The sequence below is a fragment of the Palaemon carinicauda genome, chromosome 32 (assembly GCF_036898095.1).
Source record: "Palaemon carinicauda isolate YSFRI2023 chromosome 32, ASM3689809v2, whole genome shotgun sequence".
NCBI classification, from domain to species: domain Eukaryota; kingdom Metazoa; phylum Arthropoda; class Malacostraca; order Decapoda; family Palaemonidae; genus Palaemon; species Palaemon carinicauda.
Genome location: NC_090756.1, coordinates 26,709,449 through 26,729,293, shown reverse-complemented (window position 1 = coordinate 26,729,293; position 19,845 = coordinate 26,709,449). Strand labels below are relative to the sequence as shown.

Here is a 19,845-nt window from a genome sequence, read left to right as displayed (position 1 = left end):
CTCAACTATATATAATGAATTACGTTTTTCATAATTCAAGTAGATAACTGCTTTTTAACCCTTTTACCCCCAAAGGACGTACTGGTACGTTTCACAAAACTCATCCCTTTACCCCCATGGACGTACCGGTACGTCCTTGCAAAAACTGCTATTAACATTTTTTTTTGCATATTTTTGATAATTTTTTGAGAAACTTCAGGCATTTTCCAAGAGAATGAGACCAACCTGACCTCTCTATGACGAAAATTAAGGCTGTTAGAGCAATTTAAAAAAAATATACTGCAAAATGTGCTTGAAAAAAAAATAACCCCTGGGGGTTAAGGGTTGGAAAGTTCCAAATAGCCTGGGGGTAAAAGGGTTAATATTTAAGATATTGTATAAAAAGTTCATGTTGAAAAACGGTAATTAAACGATATATAATTTAGTAAGTGCTATATGAAACAGGATTATTTGTTAACTTTGGCGACTGAAAATCGTAGGGATGCGAGTTTGGGGAAGCCTATTCTAAGCCAAAACTTAACAAAACTTGACTTGCAAACAATTTACGTTACAAACAGCTTCTTGGGACCTGATTAAGTTCGAAAGTTATTCCAAGCAGAGCTTGTGAACCCCTTAAAACTTATTAAGCTCAATTATATATAATGAATTACGTTTTCCATAATTCAAGTAGATAACTGCTTTTTAAATACCAAAGCTGAAGGAGACAAGTGCAGAGTGTCACGTCGTGAGGCCGTCTAGCGCTAACCTGAAATCTACTTTTCCCCGAGAGAGGAGCGATTTCTTTACCTTTGTACTCACGGGAGGGGAGCGGTTCCTCTTTATCCTAGAAATGGTGACGATTGCTTGGATGACCGTCAGGAGGAGGAGGAACGCAACGACGCCTATGATGATCCAGATCTTGTTCACTTCCAAGAATCTGAAAGTAAAAGTCGAGCGATTAAAATTGTTACGAGAGGATTTGATAAAAACTAATTGGTAAACTGATGCGATTTGTGTGATTTGTATGAAGGGTGAGACACCACCGGCTTCTCAAAATCTCAGGATATCATCGCGAGAGAGCTCCATGAATAGGTGGAATGATCTTCCGGTGCTATTATAGTATGCTATCTACCGTCGAATTTCTACTATAGTATGGTATCTACCACAAACTATGTTATCTACCGTTAATCCTCCTGTTTGATGAGGATTATCAAACAGATTACTTACCACCAGTATGTTATCCTCATTGGACTTTAATGATAGTTTAATAATATTTATTGGCAGGACAACATGGGTGCATAATTATAAGCAGTTTGTAGTAGGTTAAGTTAGGTTAGGTTGAAGTCGGTAGTGATCCTCCTTATTAGAGGCGGATTAGCAAGTAGACCGTATCCTTAGGGAATGATGGTAGGTATCATACTATAGTCAGAAAGGGGTGGTAGATAGCAAAATCGGCGGTAGATAGCATACTATAATAGCACCGATCTTCCTAATCGGGTAGTTCAAAGTTGCAGCAAATGTTTTTTATGTTGAACAGGCTGACATTAGTCTTTTTACAGTTTATATATGACATATCTGTTTTGATGTTGCTGATTTTAAAATATTCTATTGTTAATTTTTTCTCACATTGTTTATTTATTTCCTTATTTCCTTTCCACACTGGGCTATTTTTCCCTACTGGAGCCCTTGGGCTTATAGCATCTTGCTTTTCCAACTAGGGTTGTAGCTTGGCTAGTAATAATAATAATAATAATAATAATAATAATAATAATAATAATAATAATAGTCAAAGTATTTAGGGATTGTCTGTAGCCAACCACACTCTTGACTACTTTTGAACTTGGTAATCTTTTCTTAATTTTAGTAAATGCAAAAATTGATAAAAACAAGAATAAAAAAAATGAAAATGATACATTGAACATCATTGGTATCTCAAAGGGTTGAATGACGTAAAATATACGATGCGGTTTAGTATTAATAATATAAGATACGACATAACACCAACCTCAAGGCCGGATTTTTCTCCTCGCTCTCCAGTCCCGTAACCGTTTGTTCGCGCACCGACTCCGACACCTCGGCTAATGAGATAAGATAAAAAAAAGACATTAAAATCACATTAACAAAATAGATAATTATACAGTAAAAATTGAGTTATTAATAAAAAATATTTTAATATACAGCACTACAAAAGCATCATGCAGTTTAAGATATTTATTAAAGCATGTACGCAAATACCTACTGTATTCTACATCAAAACTACACCCACTACAACATGTTTGGATTTCAATATTTCTGAATTGTTTCATAAAATGGGCTTATGCTTTTTTTTATCTAGTTAATTAATCAATATTTAAGAACCTTACCTCCTTAATTAATGTAAATTAATCCTCAACTTATCCTTTGGACCAGTAAACACCTTCACTGCACCACCAGACTCAACAGACAGCACTGTCGCTGCTTCCTAGTCACGGTGCTTCGTTTGCGCTCTCGGTAAAGTTACAAACTGATATTCGTGAGTGTCGTATTCTGAGTCCTATGTCTGATCGCTAGCCAGTACCTAACAGTATATCCTCTGTTGCAAGTATTAAAACTAGCAGTACCTAACTGTACGTTCTCCATTGCAAGTCTACTCGCTAGCCAGTACCTAACTGTACGTTTTCTGTTGCAAGTCTACTCGCTAGCCATTACCTAACTGTACGTTTTCCGTTGCAAGTCTAATCTCTAGCCAGTACCCAACTGTACGTTTTCCGTTGCAAGTCTACTCGCTAGCCAGTACCTAACTGTACGTTCTCCGTTACAAGTCTTAATTCATTATTCAATAATATTTTCAATGTATTTGAACTTATACGTATGTATCAGGCCGCAATAGGATATGATATTTCAGCGTAATGTATAAACAAAAATTAGCTGATGGGCCGCATTTTTATAATAGTGAAAAGGTGATAAGGCAGGAAATCTTATCCATATACTGTACTATACAGTATTATTATTTTCTAAAGTAGGCTAGAAAAAGTGCGGCACATGGTAAACGGTAAGGGTTCTTTGTATCGTCTCTTTCCAATTATTTACTAACTTTTTTTAATTCAACCTTATTCCAACTTTCCTCATCATTTAAGAACACGAAGCAATTTTCATTAGCTACAGTCTCAAAGTGTGATTTGATCGTCGCAGACTAATTTACAATAACGATTTGAAAAATACAATAGGCATTCCATACGATATCCATGACCAACACCCAAATGCAAAAAGTCGTCTGTTTGGAAAAAACGTTTGCTCATACAATAGTAATATTTTATCTAAAGTTATACCCAAGTTTTATCTAATTTTTAAAACATAAGCACATTTTCTGCCACAATTTAAATACCACTTAGCTTTTTAAAATTACAATACATAATTGTGAAATCTATTTTTTTCAGTCTGAAATACTTTCTTATTATGTATTATACTGTGTTTGTCCTCTACTGTCCCTCTTGTCTGTTAAAGTTCTGTTTAATAAAATGAAAACGAAAAAGCTCTGAGGTAAGAATGATGTGTGTTCGTCAAAACAAAGTGTGAAAAGACAGGTGCACAAGATAATGGTATCAAAATAAAAAATATAATTAGTGCACCGATAAATTTATTCTTGGTGATGAGAAAACAAAATTTAAACAAAGTTACAACACGTAGCACGACTAGTTTTCTAACAAAATTATAAGGTTTGTAACTAAACAAAATTGAAAATATCACATAAGAATTTTTAAAGTAACTCAAAGATAAGAAAAAAAGTTATATCATTGTTTCAAGTTAATTTTTAAAATGTTTGCCAATGTGTATAAAGGTTCATTGTTCACTGTGCTCTTGTGAAGTGCTTTCCACGTGTCAATTGCTGTATCGCGAAAGGTGCAAGAGGTATTACGAGCGTGATTTCGAATCGGTACGTGTGCTGTCGGAAAGGTGTCACGGATAAATAGGGACTTTGTGCTGAGGTGTTGCTGGTGGTACAGATGAAGGAATTGATAGAAGACTTATCTAATAGTAAATAAAGCATTCAAGGGTAAACACAAGATAGTAAAACATTAATAAAACATTCAAAATACACTCCCCTTTTGAAATGTAGTATAACCTTATACTACAGACAAAGCAAAGTTTCTAAAACTTCTCTTCGTGTCTTTCAACTATATCGCAAAGTGCAGTGGAAATCTATCAATATCACGATCATTACAGTTCATGCAAAACTTCAAACATGCTATTACAGTACGCAATACTACAGTACACACTACTACATACAGCGTGGCAAAACTTCAATACATTTAAACAAAATATAAGGGACACTTCACATACAGATTATTTGGTTACAGCAATGTTATTTTCACCTATAAAAGATCAACGGACACTGAACGAACATAATGCACACATATACAGTAGTTCTCTACCAAAACATGTTTATCTTGTGGTTATTATCTGCCAAGCATTAAGTTAACTTTATCCTCAGCATGAATTTCAACTTTTTCATCACTGTGAAATTTGCGCAAGTTCAGGTCATCCCGTTTAGCAAAATTAAAAACATACATCCTTTTATAAATTTACTTTTGAACGAAACTATTTCTCAAGATTGAGTAATGGTGAATACATAATATTCCCCTGCTTTACAAATGTGAAACTATCCAAGTTCGTATGGTAAAGTTTCTTTGTAATTTTAAAAATTCATTTCAAAATATTGGAAGTCAGTTTACCACATATACAAAAATCCTAACGTTACTGATATGCTATTTTCTTCACCAATGATATAATATTAATGGAAAATTTTACGGCCAACATCTGAATGTATAGTTTATATCATAGCTGGCAACGAAAAATATTTGTGACAGTTGAATTTAGTGAAAATCTGTGAAAATATTATCAATTAAATGGCAAGAGAAAATATTAATGCCCTCTAAATTCCTAAAACTATTTCATTGCTGCCTAACACTTAAACCTAGGCTTACAGTATTCACTTAATGCCCTTTCTAAGCCCGTAACCTCTACAGCTAAGTATTATAATTCAATTAAGCAGCAGAATAGAAGTTTATCACCTGGAAAAAATACTGTGAATAACAATGAAACTAGTTTTATACTAAAATTCATTCAACTAAATATCAATCTCCATTTCTTGTAAGTTATACTCCGGGGACGAACGGCGTCCGCACGGAGGAACCATTAGAATTGTCGCTAATATCAACTGCAATTTGATCGGATTTTAATCCTGCAAACGGATAGAATGCCGACGGGCGCTGATAGCTTCCCGGGGGGAAGTACGGGTTATAAGAAGCGCCGCCGTTGGCCGGATACACGTGCGTGTGGTACGGCAAGCCGTGACTGTGTCTGACAATGTGACTCCTCCGGGTAGGGTTGGAGTAGCCGGGAATAAGATTATTCGAAGGACGTCTCCTATTTGGAAACCAGAACTGTATATTGTCTGGGTTTGCACCGCTGTTTGTAGTGTAAAATACATTCGGTCCATTTCCAGCATTGGGCGGAATCTGCGGAGAGGTATAATCGGGCCCCTCTGCTCCTGGTTCAGGCTCAGATTCGGGTTCTGCCTCTGGCTCGGGTTCAGACTGAGCCTCTGATTCTGGCTCGGGTTCAGACTGAGCCTCTGATTCCGGCTCTGGTTCAGATTCTGGTTCTGGTTCCGGCTCCGGCTGAGAGCCCCCACCTTGCGGATTCAAAGGCGTGAGAAAAGTAGACTTAACAGAATTTGGCTCGACGCCACCCGCGTCGCCGATAGTAAAGAATGAGGAGTCTTGTGGGATGGAGTCATCGCCAGCAGAAACCTGGAAATTATTATCAGTCTGGGATGTCATACCTCTCAGTTGATTCACGCGGAGGAAGCTGGGATCGACGCGGAGATTTCCAATGGTGCCGGTGCTAACAGACTCTTGCAGGACTTTTTTGACCATTGAGTTTTCTTCTTCATCGTCCGTTCCACCTGTAATTGACGAATGTATTTAGGAACATGGATTAAATCACTTGATTTTGGTGTTAACCCTTTTACCCCCAGGCTATTTGGAACTTTCCAACCCTTAACCCCCAGGGGTTATCTTTCTTTCAAGCACAATTTGCAGTATAAATTTTTTAAATTGCTCTAACAGCCTTAATTTTTGCCATAGAGAGGTCAGGTTGGTCTCATTCTCTTTGAAAATGCCTGAAGTTTCTCAAAAAATTATCAAAAATATGAAAAAAAAATTGTAAATAGTTTTTTGCAAGGACGTACTGGTATGTCCATGGGGGTAAAGGGATGTGTTTTGTGAAACGTACCAGTACGTCCTTTGGGGGTAAAAGGGTTAAAAATGTAGAAAGAATTCATATCTTATGAAATATTGGCTTGAGAAATTACCTAAGGATTATAACGGATTAAAGTTCAGTCAAGTATTTTTTACTTGAACATTTAATTGGACCAAATTAATAGTTCTTTACGATGGAAATTTAGCAACACTCAATTTAAATTCCAATATATTAATACATACATACATATACCAAGGCACTTCCCCCAATTTTGAGGGATAGCCGACATCAAACAAATGAAACAGAAAAGGGGACATCTCCTCTCTACGTTCCTCCCAGCCTGACAAGGGACTCAATAGTCACTAGAAAAAACAAAAAAGGGAACGTCTCCTCTCTACGTTCCTCCCAGCCTGACAAGGGACTCCATAGTCAATAGAAATCCACAAATTTGACACTGCAATACAAAAACAGACAAGTTACTCGCCTTCAGGAACGGGAACTTCCCCGACTTCGACTTCGTGGACATTCTTGTCCAGAATCACTTCCATTGTCGCCAACAGCTTACCACCGCCGTCCGCTTTTCTGGAAAAACGATAATAATGACGTCACTAACTACGTTAACAGTAATCACGATGTTTGTTTATATGCTAAGAGATGTTCTCTCTGGAAATATACTTAAAAGGCCAGATTAATTTAAAGATATTTCCTTATTTCCTTTCCTCACTGGGTTATTTTTCCCTGTTGGAGCCCTTACAGGGCTTCAAGCATTCTGCTTTTCCAACTAGGGTTGTAACTTGACTTGTAATAATAATAATAATAATAATAATAATAATAATAATAATATTAATTAAAATAATAATAATAATAAAGAATAATAATATTAATAACAATAATAATACATTCATTACGCAACAACTTACATCTCCTTCATGGCAGTAGCTTGATACCCAGGTATTTTCTCAATAGCTCCTTCGACCGATCGCTGGACTCTCTCGGACAGCTGGGTCCACGCGGCGGAGCCTTTCTCAGGTACTTGGAAGTTCTCTGCTATGTCGGTGATTTTCATCTGTACGTTGTAATGAAGCTGAGGGGGACGTTGCGTGGTGGTGTACACGAAAGGCCGACCATCCGCTCCGCCTTTGGGAAATTGATGATTCAGTTTAAAAAATACAAAATATTTGTACCAATCTATATGATAAACAACTTCTCATTCCGAGACAAAGCACAAACTCCCTTCCAACAGACTGTCAGGCAGGGACGCTTCCAATAGGGTACCCACAACAATTGTCATTTCTATCTTTGATAAAATCATATCTTCCTTCATGTTTCTCCAATGATTTGGTATATAAAAGATCAACAAGGATTAAAAAATAACAAAGAAAATAGTAGTTTCAAAAACAAGTGACTGCGATAAAAGATCGTCTGTTCTTTGAATCCATACCAACTTAGGGAAAGATTTTTACTTATTGAGGTCTTACTTTGCCAAGTATGGGTAAAACAAAGGTTATTGTATGGGTTTATAAATAAATTGATAATGGTAAGCTATATATAGAAGTCCATTTTATACAGCAGACTAAAATAAATTGGTTGCGTAAGGTATGCTATTCAAAATCAATAGTTGTCTCACTCGCACGTTCATTCATAATCATTCTAACGAAACAAAATGGCGATGAGCTGTACTCACCATACTTGAGGCACGACCTGATGCACACTCGCTCCGTCGACATTAACGGGGCGGTATCGTGCTTGCGGATTTTCTTCGACACAAAGTTGATGACTCCGCCTTTGACTGGGAACACTAGATACAAGCATGCATCATCTTTGAAACTCAAGTCCTGTGAAGAATACATATCGTTACAAAATTAAATTTAACAAAAAAAAAAAAAAAATTCATTATCAATCAGAAGAGTTTAGATGGTTTGGACATGTGATGAGAAGGAATAAAGAATAGTTGGTTTTAAAATCTGTAGATATGAGAATAGCAGGACTAGGGAGACCTGCATGCAAAGCCAAATATGGAAAAATGATATTTTAATTATAAAATAAATTTTTGAATATACTTACCCGGTGAATATATAATAGCTGCTGCTCAGCGGCTCGACAGAAAACACACTCAAAAACTCGCGAGCGATCGCTATGAAGGTTGCGGGTGTGCCCACCAGCGCCAACTATCGGCCAGATACCACTCCTGCATGTAAACAAACCCTTCAATTCTTCTAGTCCCGCTGCGTCTCTATTGGGGAGGAAGGGAGGGCCTTTAATTTATATATTCACCGGGTAAGTATATTCAAAAATTTATTTTATAATTAAAATATCATTTTTAAATATTTAACTTAGCCGGTGAATATATAATAGCTGATTCACACCCAAGGCGGTGGGTAGAGACCAGAGTTAATTAAGTTTACAGCGTATATGCTAAGAGTTTTTGACAGTTATCAATATAACAAAACCAAAATATATAGGTACCTGGTAAGGAAGTTGACTTAGATGATTACTCTGCCTTGTAAGTCTGTCTTCCTCACGAAGCCCAGCGATCCTCTTAGGATGCTGAAAGACTCCCAGGAGCTGAAGTATGAAGGGTTGCAACCCATACTAACAGGACCTCATCAAACCCCTAATCTGGGCGCTCTCAAGAAATGACTTTGACCACCCGCCAAATCAACCAGGATGCGAAAGGCTTCTTAGCCTTCCGTACAACCCATAAAAAACAATATTAAAAACATTTCAAGAGACAGATTAAAAAGGATATTGGAATTAGGGAAGTGTAGTGGTAGAACCCTCACCCACTACTGCACTCGCTGCAACGAATGGACCCAGTGTGTAGCAGTCCTCGTAAAGAGTCTGGACATCTTTCAAGTAAAATGACGCGAACACTGACTTGCTTCTCCAAAAAGTCGCGTCCATGATACTTTGCAGAGATCTATTTTGCTTGAAGGCCACGGAGGTTGCTATAGCTCTAATTTCGTGCGTCTTAACCTTAAGCAAAGATTGGTCTTCCTCATTCAAGTGGGAATGAGCTTCTCGTATTAAAAATCTGATAAAATATGACAAAGCATTCTTTGACATAGGTAAGGATGGTTTCTTAACCGAACACCATAACGCTTCAGATTTACCTCGTAATGGCTTAGTACGAGCTAAATAGAACTTAAGAGCTCTAACGGGACATAACACTCTTTCCAGTTCGTTGCCTACGATCTCTGATAAGCAAGGAATATCAAAAGATTTAGGCCAAGGACGAGAAGGCAGTTCATTTTTGGCCAGGAAACCAAGTTGAAGAGAACAAGTGGCTTTTTCTGTAGAAAAACCGATGTTCTTACTGTAGGCATGAAGTTCACTGACTCTTTTAGCCTAGGCCAAGCACACCAGGAAAAGAGTCTTAAGAGTGAGATCCTTCAGGGAGGCTGAATGTAATGGCTCAAACCTGTCTGACATGAGGAACCTTAGGACCACGTCTAAGTTCCATCCAGGAGTAGCCAAACGACGTTCCTTAGAGGTTTCAAAAGACTTAAGGAGATCTTGTAGATCTTTATTGTTGGAAAGATCTAAGCCTCTATGCCGAAAGACTGAAGCCAACATGCTCCTGTAGCCCTTGATCGTGGTAGCTGAAAGGGAGCGAACTTTTCTCAGGTGTAAGAGAAAATCAGCGATTTGGGCTACAGAGGTACTGGACGAGGATACAGATGCTGACTTGCACCAGTCTCGGAAGACTTCACACTTAGACTGGTATACTCTAATGGTAGAAGCTCTCCTCGCTCTTGCAATCGCACTGGCTGCCTCCTTCGAAAAGCCTCGAGCTCTAGAGTCTTTCGATAGTCTGAAGGCAGTCAGACGAAGAGCGGGGAGGCTTTGGTGTACATTCTTTACGTGGGGCTGACGTAACAGATCTACTCTTAGAGGAAGACTCCTTGGAAAGTCTACCAGCCATCGAAGTACCTCGGTGAACCATTCTATCGCGGGCCAGAGGGGAGCAACTAACGTCAACCTTGTCCCTTCGTGAGAGGCGAACTTCTACAGTACCTTGTTGACAATCTTGAATGGTGGGAATGCATATAGGTCCAGATGAGACCAATCTAGAAGAAATGCGTCTATGTGTATTGCTGCTGGGTCTGGGACTGGAGAGCAATAGATTGGAAGTCTCTTGGTCATCGAGGTTGCAAAGAGGTCTATGGTGGGTTGACCCCAAGTCGCCCAAAGACTCTTGCACACGTCCTTGTGGAGGGTCCATTCCGTAGGAATTACCTGACCCCTCCGACTGAGGCAGTCTGCTAAGACGTTCAAGTCGCCCTGGATAAACCTCGTTAACAGGGAGATGCCTCGATCTCTTGACCAAATGAGCAGGTCCCTTGCGATCTCGTACAGCGTCAGGGAGTGGGTGCCTCCTTGCTTGGAAATGTATGCCAAGGCTGTGGTATTGTCGGAGTTGATCTCTACCACTTTGTTTCGAAGGAGATTCTCGAAGTTCATCAAGGCCAGGTGGACTGCCAAAAGCTCCTTGCCGTTGATGTGCATGCTCCTCTGACTTGAGGTCCACAGACCTGAGCATTCCCGACCGTCCAGGGTCGCACCCCAACCCAAATCCGACGCGTCTGAGAATAGTACGTGGTTTGGGTTCTGAACTGCTAGGGAAAGTCCTTCTCTCAGACTGATATTGTTGTTCCACCAATTCAGGCATGCCTTTACTGGTTCGGAGATCGGGATTGAGACCGTCTCTAACGTCGTCCTTTTTCCAGTGAAAAGCTAGATGGAACTGGAGAGGTCGAAGGTGTAGCCTTCCTAGCGAGACAAACTGCTCCAGGGATGATAGAGTTCCTACTAGACTCATCCAATTCCTGACTGAGCATCGTTCTCTCTTCAACATCAGTTGGACTTTGAGCAGGGCAGACGGAAAAGCCCAAAAAACTGGACTGCGAATCTCCATCCCTAAATACAGTATAGTTTGGGATGGAATCAGCTGGGACTTTTCTAGGTTGACCAAAAGTCCCAATTCCTTGGTCAGATCCAATGCCCAATGAAGATCCTGCAGACAGCGATGACTGGACGAGGCTCTGAGAAGCCAGTCGTCCAAGTACAGGGAGGCTCGGATTCCCGATAAATGGAGGAATTTTGCTACATTCCTCATAAGCCTCGTAAACACGAGAGGAGCAGGACTTAGGCCAAAGCACAGGGCCCGAAACTGGTATACCACATTGTTGAAAACAAACCTCAGAAAAGGTTGGGAATCTGGGTGTATGGGGATGTGGAAGTATGCGTCTCTTAGGTCGAGAGAGACCATCCAGTCTCCCTTTCTGACTGCTGCTAAGACTGATTTCGTGGTCTCCATGGTGAACTTTGTCTTCGTAACAAAGACGTTGAGTGCACTGACGTCTAGCACCGGTCTCCAACCTCCTGTCTTCTTCGGTACTAGGAAGAGACGGTTGTAAAACCCCGGTGATTGAAGGTCCGAGACTTTCACCACCGCTCCCTTCTCTAGCAAAAGAGACACTTCTAGGTTCAGGGCTTGTCTCTTTGACTCCTCTCGGTACCTGGGAGAGAGGTCGATGGGGGAAGTCGCTAGAGGAGGTTTGCGTACAAATGGAATTTTGTACCCCTCTCTGAGCAACCTCACAGATGGTTGGTCTGCGCCCCTCTTCTCCCAGGCCAGAAGTTCTTCAGTCTGGCTCCTACTGCTGTCTGAGGCTGCGGGCAGTCAGACTCTGCCACGTGAGGACTTGGCTCCTCTCTTCTTTCCTCTCTTTCCCTCGGCACGAGTACTTCCCCTGCTGGGAGCTCTGCCACGAAAGGGCGGAATAAATCTGGACGCCGGAGTGTCTATCCTAGGTCTTGCAGAAAAGGATGTCGAAGGAGTCCCTTTGCGAGCAGAGGACGCAACCAAGTCATGGGTGTCCTTCTGCACGAGTGAAGAAGCTATGTCCTTAACCAATTGTTGCGGGAACAAAAACTTTGATAAGGGAGCAAAGAGCAGTTCAGATCTCTGACAGGGAGTAACTCCTGCCGACAGAAAAGAGCAAAGGGACTCTCGCTTCTTTAGGACTCCCGACGTAAAAGAGGAGGAGAGCTCATTGGAACCATCGCGGATGGCTTTATCCATACAGGACATAATCAGTAAGGAGACATCTCTATCAGCCGATGAGATTTTCCTACCTAAGGCTCCCAAACACCAGTCAAGGAAGTTGAAAACTTCAAAGGCTCTGTAAATGCCTTTCAGCAGATGGTCAAGGTCCGAGGAGGACCAACTAATCTTCGAGCGTCTCATGGCTAGGCGGCGGGGAGAGTCTACAAGGCTTGAGAAGTCGCCCTGGGCAGAGGCAGGGACTCCCAAGCCGAGAACTTCTCCCGTGGCATACCAGACGCTCGATCTAGACGAGAGTTTAGACGGAGGGAAGGCAAAGGCCGTCTTCCCCAAACTCCTCTTGGTTTCCAACCAGTCGCCTAAAAGCCGTAAAGCTCTCTTGGAAGAGCGAGAGAGCACAAGTTTTGTAAAGGCTGGCATGTTAGCAGGTACGCCTAGAACAAACTCAGACGGCGGCGAACGAGGAGCAACTTTCTTAAAGTCCATTGATGGAGGAACTGTTCTGGGTTCGTCTACATCCGAAGGATGATCATCATGCTGAGGGTCAGCAACGTCCTCATCTGAAGGATCCTCATCTGACAACTGCTGAGAAACAAGCAAAGGGGTTGGCAATGCTTGACACGCAGCGTCCACACGCACTGGTGCATTAGTAGCGGACCAGGACGCAACGTCATGTAACTGCTTAACAGTCTGTGAACTGTCAACAACAACAGGTGCGTGAGGACGCTCGGCGTCCACTCGAGACTGTTTTGACTGCCTAGTCTGAGCAGTCAAAACAACTCTAGACTGCGGTGGTTGACGCTCAGCGTAAAAACAAGTCAACTCCGATGGTTGGCGAACGTCCTGAACGTCAACAGGAGCATTAGTAAGTGGCCTAACGTCCAAATGCGGCTGAAAATCAACACGAGACCGCATCGAGTGAGGCTCTACATATCGTGACTGACGTGACTTAGCTACGCCAACGTCAACAGGACGCACAAAGGTTCGTTTGGGCGGCTGAAGGCCAGGATCTCGATGAGATAAACGGCTAGGCTCAACGTGAACCTTATCGGCAGAATAGTCTTCCATAAGGGAGGCGAGCTTAGTCTGCATATCCTGCAGTATAACCCATTTAGGGTCCACGGGAATGGGTGCGGTAAACGACGGGGTTAACGTCTGAGACAGCACAACCTTGCCTACACCAAGACTTTCTGAGCCTGTGTAACGTTGCTGCTTAGGCGGCGAGCAGTCATCCGATGACTGCAACGGGTCAGAACTGTCCCAATGACTACATCCAGGACACTGGACCTGTCCTGAAGGGACCGACTTTCGCTTAAGGGGCCTAGAAACCTTGCTCCACGGTTTCTTATGCGAAAAGCCTTCGGAAGACGAGGAGAAAATGGGCTCTCTCGTTTTAAGGTAGGGGCGATCTTGGTGAGATACGCCTGATACCATAGAGGGAACGTCTGTTCGCTGATCAAGGCCTCTCGAACCCATAAGTCATACGACATTACTTCTCCCTTGGGCTTGGGAGCTTGCAAGAGGTCTCGGACTAGGTGAACGACAGGCACGAACAGACGAACCCTCGGTCGCAACACTGTTCACAACACTTTGCGCACTAATCACTTTCCCACTATTTTCCGCTGTGGCACTCTGACACTTAAGCTCTTTAACGTCAGCCATGAGTTGATTACGATCAGTTGCTAACGCTTCAACTCTTTCCCCCAAGGCATGAATAGCACGTAACATGTCTTGCATAGATGGTTCCTGGGTGCCAGAAGGGGGGTTAGGTACAACCACTACAGGGGAAGGATTAGGTTCAGGGGCATGTGGAGAGGAAAAATCTACTGACCTAGAGGAACTCCTCCTTACCCTATCTCTCTCTAGCCTACGTGCATACTTATCGTATTCGAGCCAATCGAATTCCGAAAGGCCCACGCATTCCTCACACCGATCTCCCAATTGACAGGTTTTACCCCGACAATTGGAACACACAGTATGTGGGTCGAGAGATGCCTTTGGAAGACGCCTATTACAGTCCCTAGCATTACACTTACGAAATCTAGGTACTTGTGAAGGGTCAGCCATTTTGAATTAGTCAAAGAAAGTCCAAAAAACAATCCAAGTCATCAACAATTAAATCTGTCCAATAAAGAGTTCAAGAGTTTAAGTTGAGGAAAAACACCTGCACTGCAAAAGCTCAAACCAAAATGAAGTACTTCACCAAATATGTTGAGAAAACTCCAGGTTATACAGCGAGTATTGATACGTCTTGTCGTCAAGGTCGACAGAGAAGAATTGAAGGGTTTGTTTACATGCAGGAGTGGTATCTGGCCGATAGTTGGCGCTGGTGGGCACACCCGCAACCTTCATAGCGATCGCTCGAGAGTTTTTGAGTGTGTTTTCTGTCGAGCCGCTGAGCAGCAGCTATTATATATTCACCGGCTAAGTTAAATATTTAAAAATTGTATAAATGAAAACCTACAGTCAATACGAATTTAGGCAGAAAGAAGACGAGATACTGAAGAGCTAATTTCATATCTAACTCCGTAACGAGATCGGAATGATGTAATTGGGCTATATAACCCGGTGCTGGGGTCTGAGAGCCCCTTCGTTGCCAAGTGAGACAGGGGGAAAAGTACCTGCAGGTTATACTATAAAGTAAAATCTAAGAGATGGAATTTAATAAGGGAAAAAAAGAAGGGGAAACAGACGTAAAGCAAAAGAAAATAAAGCAAATGAGTTAGGGAACTGAATTAACACTGCGAGGACAAGAAGGTCATTTTCACGGTGCACCGCGTGAAGCGCGCTGAGAAAAGCAGTCGCACGATCCTTTACATTCCCGGACATTAACCCTTTTACCCCCAATGGACGTACTGGTACGTTTCACAAAATTCATCCCTTTACCACCATGGACGTACCGGTACGTCCTTCCAAAAAACTGCTATTTACATTTTTTTTGCATATTTTTGGTAACTTTATGAGAAACTTCAGGCATTTTCCAAAATAATGAGACCAACCTGACCTCTCTATGACAAAAATTAAGGCTGTTAGAGCAATTTAAAAAAAATATACTGCAAAATGTGCTGGGAAGAAAATAACCCCCTGGGGGTTAAGGGTTGGAAAGTTCCAAATAGTGTTGGGGGTAAAAGGGTTAAAAAGGAACCATAAAAAAATGACTGTTAATTTGATAGATAAGTTTCCAAGGAATGGAATGCGTATGAGAAATGAGAGAAGAAATGCAAAAACAACTAAAGAAGAATGAAAGAAGATTAAGTATAAATGTATGTACATAAACAGAGACAGGGGAAGGAGTGAGGAGAGAGGCTTGGGAGGAAGAACAAGAGGGAGGGAGGCAGAGAATCAGATGGCGAGATGAGGTGAAGGATGATATGTAGAGAAGAGGTTAGGTGGAAGAGGATGCCTTTGATGGAAGGCATTGGAGAGAATGTTGACCAGGCGGACATGAGTCTTTTTATAGTTTATATGTGACATATTTGTTTTTGACGTTGTTAATAGTTTATATATGACATATCTGTTTTGACGTTGTTACTTTTTTTAGAACGATTTATTGTCAATTTGTTCTCTTCATTTATTTATTTCCTAATTTCCTTTCCTCACTGGGCTATTTTTCCCTATTGGAGCCCTTGGGCTTACAGCATCTTGCTTTTCCAATTAGGGTTGTAGCTTGGATAGTAATAATAATAATAATAATAACCGACCCTTTAATGTAGGGATTACGGTGGGAAAGATGGAACGGTGAAATACAAGGCTGGCAAACTAAGGTTTTGATGAGTTTAAAACCTGCAACTGAAAAACAATACATATATGTCTTACTTATAACTGTAATCGAACAGTTTAACATGTTTCTTCAAAATGGCCCGTAAAAGAAACAAAGGAAATATAAATAAATCACTATATTTTGACCAATACACATTGGCCCTCTTCAAGGTGTAAAAAATGAGGAATAGAGTGGACAGTGACGGTTTATATATGAAAGCAAAAGGATGTTTCCAAATGGTCGAAATATAATGATTTATTTATATTTCCTTTTGTTTCTTTTATGGGCCTCTTTGAAGAAACTGCATATATATATATATATATATATATATATATATATATATATACTTACATATTCTTCATCATTCGAGATCCTCTTCCTAACGAAACTGATCTTGGCGACTCCGTCGACTATTTGCCCGCTTTCGTTTTTCAGTCCCTGGTTTTTATCTACGATGGGCGGCGTGTATCCGCGCATCCAGCCATCATACATGAAGTAGCGGCCGGAGCGTTCGACCCAACCGATGACAGCATCAGTCAGGGACTGGAAGAAAAGGATGGTATTTGAATTTTTCTTATTCTAAAAAACTAAACTGCATTAATAAAATTTTTGGGGGTGCTCAAGCCATGTCGTCCTGATGGAAGCTTTCTATAGACAGCTTTCTGAGGGATATTTAGCTACAGTGATACTCCCAGAGAATTTTTTATTTACTCTAAGAATTATTTTTGGAACGCAGGAATCCCTCAGTTATCGCGGACGTTACATTCGGTGCCTGGGGCCCACGATACAGATTATCTACTGGCAACTTCTACAGTATAATATTTCAGCGATTGATATTACAAGAGAATTACCGTCAGGTATCACAGGGTTCCAACCCCCGGAAACGACTATCCGAAGATATCGTGTATAATCAGGGACGTATCCTACGATAACCATAGATATCTGCACCCCAAACAGACCTTACCCAGTCTAATCCATTAAGGGGAAGGATAAGTAAGGAGCCGTTACACATCCTATCACCTTTGAGTGCCCCTATACGTTCCTGTCTTCCATTCCTTCGATCGCAGCTAATGGCTACAGAGCGGTTGATTTTGTGGGCTCTTTTTTCGCAGTTTTTTTAATATTAGAATATGAACAATATAAAATTTATATATCCTCAGAAACCAGCAATATGAGTAGTCCATGATATAGATTTACAAATAATACATTCACAAATATGTGATGCGCTGAGGAGCGATGGGTGAACCACACTATGGTGATGGCTTACTGTATTTACAATCTCTGTAGAGCAGAAAGGTAGACCATACACTGTACTGGTATAAGAAAATTCACAGCAATGCATAATTTCGATATAAAAAAAAAATGACAGTAAATAAAAATTGTAAGCTATAAGGAGCCCAAACTGGTTGCTATATTCAAATAAAATGCCGTGCCTATTACCTTGTCATTTATGTTGTTATAAACTATTTTTTTTTAAGAATATCAGAATTAAAGTTCACATTACTTAGAGCTAATGTTCAGGTTAATCTTTTTCATATTTATTACCAGATTAGTTGAATAAATTCTTTTCAAATTCATTCAACTTATATACTATCTAAAAGGAAATTTTAGATACAAAAGTAGTCAAACTGCAAGCAGGAAAAATAAATCCACAGAGATTACCCTTCTTGTTGCACTGATCGCAACATAGGATTGAATTCTTTTGTGTTCTGTACATCAGAGAATTATTAAATTTTATAAAGTACTCTGCATTATACAAGATACTAAACTATAAAACACTTTGAAATATTATATTCCAATAAACACTGCGTACACTCATCTTACGATTGTAAAACCCTTTGAGATATTACGCAATTGTAAGTTTAATATTTCAATAAAAACTGTGTACACTCATCTTACGGCTACAAAACCCTTTGAGATATTACGCAATTGTAAGTTTAATATTCCAATAAACACTGCGTACACTCATCTTACGATTATAAAACCCTTTGAGATATTACGCAATTGTAAGTTTAATATTTCAATAAACACTGCGTACACTCATCTTACGGCTACAAAACCCTTTGAGATATTACGCAATTGTAAGTTTAATATTCCAATAAACACTGCGTACACTCATCTTACGGCTACAAAACCCTTTGAGATATTACGCAATTGTAAGTTTAATATTCCAATAAACACTGCGTACACTCATCTTACGGCTATAAAACCCTTTGAGATATTACGCAATTGTAAGTTTAATATTTCAATAAAAACTGCGTACACTCATCTTACGGCTATAAAACCCTTTGAGATATTACGCAATTGTAAGTTTAATATTCCAATAAAAACTGCGTACACTCATCTTACGGCTATAAAACCCTTTGAGATATTACGCAATTGTAAGTTTAATATTCCAATAAAAACTGCGTACACTCATCTTACGGCTATAAAACCCTTTGAGATATTACGCAATTGTAAGTTTAATATTCCAATAAAAACTGCGTACACTCACCTTACGGCTATAAAACCCTTTGAGATATTACGCAATTGTAAGTTTAATATTCCAATAAAAACTGCGTACACTCATCTTACAGCTATAAAACCCTTTGAGATATTACGCAATTGTAAGTTTAATATTCCAATAAACACTGCGTACACTCATCTTACGATTATGAAACCCTTTGAAATATTACGCAATTGTAAGTTTAATATTTCAATAAAAACTGCGTACACTCATCTTACAGCTATAAAACCCTTTGAGATATTACGCAATTGTAAGTTTAATATTCCAATAAAAACTGCGTACACTCACCTTACGGCTATAAAACCCTTTGAGATATTACGCAATTGTAAGTTTAATATTCCAATAAAAACTGCGTACACTCATCTTACAGCTATAAAACCCTTTGAGATATTACGCAATTGTAAGTTTAATATTCCAATAAAAACTGCGTACACTCATCTTACGGCTATAAAACTCTTTGAGATATTACACAATTGTAAGTTTAATACTGTATTCCAATAAAAACTGCGTTACACTCACCTTACGGCTATAAAACCCTTTGAGATATTACGCAATTGTAAGTAGTTTTAATATCATTTCAGTAAAAAATATGTGTACGATTATTCCACAGCATTCAAGAGAACATAACTCAACCTACCATCCTCGTATTATCAGAGAAGCCAATGCCAGTCCACTGGTCTACATTTCTAGTCTCGATGGTGAACTTAATGTCGTCCGTCGCCTCGAAGTACTCCCACTTGGCGTAATAGACGCAATCCTTCCCAATGGTGCACGATCCTGGGTATTTCCAGTGGCCACCGCACCAGTTAATTTCGTCCTTGACGCCAGCTTCCTCCCGTGTAGTTTGCTCTGAAAGAATATCAACACCAATAATAACATTTGCTTTATCTTGATGTCGGATCTGAGAACCGAAGCAGAGGGAACATTGAAGTCTACTGACTTTTTCAAAGGAAAATAATGTACAATGTTCCAAATGATATAAGCGCTGAACTTAGAAAAAAACAAATTATAGGCAACTAAATATCATTACTGGCAACAAAAGCATTTAGGGAAATATTCTTCAGTGTGACCGACTAGTAAGTCAAATTTGCGAGACAATTTAAAGAGCTCACATTTCTTCCAATAATGAAAATCCCCATCTTGAAATAATTATTCTGGAATTAAATCTTCTAAAAGGTTTCCCATTATAGTATCCTGCTTTTCTAACTACTTTACTTAATTACTTAATATGATGGCTGCTTTTCCAGTCCCATACAGCAAGAGAACCCCACTCTCTAGAGGACCTCC

At 40.0% G+C, this 19,845-nt stretch overlaps 1 protein-coding gene across 1 annotated transcript in view; it reads right to left on the bottom strand.

The window, feature by feature from the left end:
* The window catches only part of LOC137625546 (uncharacterized), a 75,658-nt gene that overhangs the window by 11,912 nt on the left and 43,901 nt on the right, over positions 1-19,845 (bottom strand). The window contains exons 16-23 of the mRNA XM_068356454.1: positions 19,196-19,407; positions 16,404-16,595; positions 7,907-8,057; positions 7,143-7,359; positions 6,707-6,804; positions 5,804-5,926; positions 1,985-2,057; positions 787-916 (exon numbers count right to left, since the gene is read on the bottom strand). Coding sequence (XP_068212555.1) covers positions 787-916; positions 1,985-2,057; positions 5,804-5,926; positions 6,707-6,804; positions 7,143-7,359; positions 7,907-8,057; positions 16,404-16,595; positions 19,196-19,407 — 1,196 coding nt within the window. The remainder of the gene's footprint in view (positions 1-786; positions 917-1,984; positions 2,058-5,803; positions 5,927-6,706; positions 6,805-7,142; positions 7,360-7,906; positions 8,058-16,403; positions 16,596-19,195; positions 19,408-19,845) is intronic.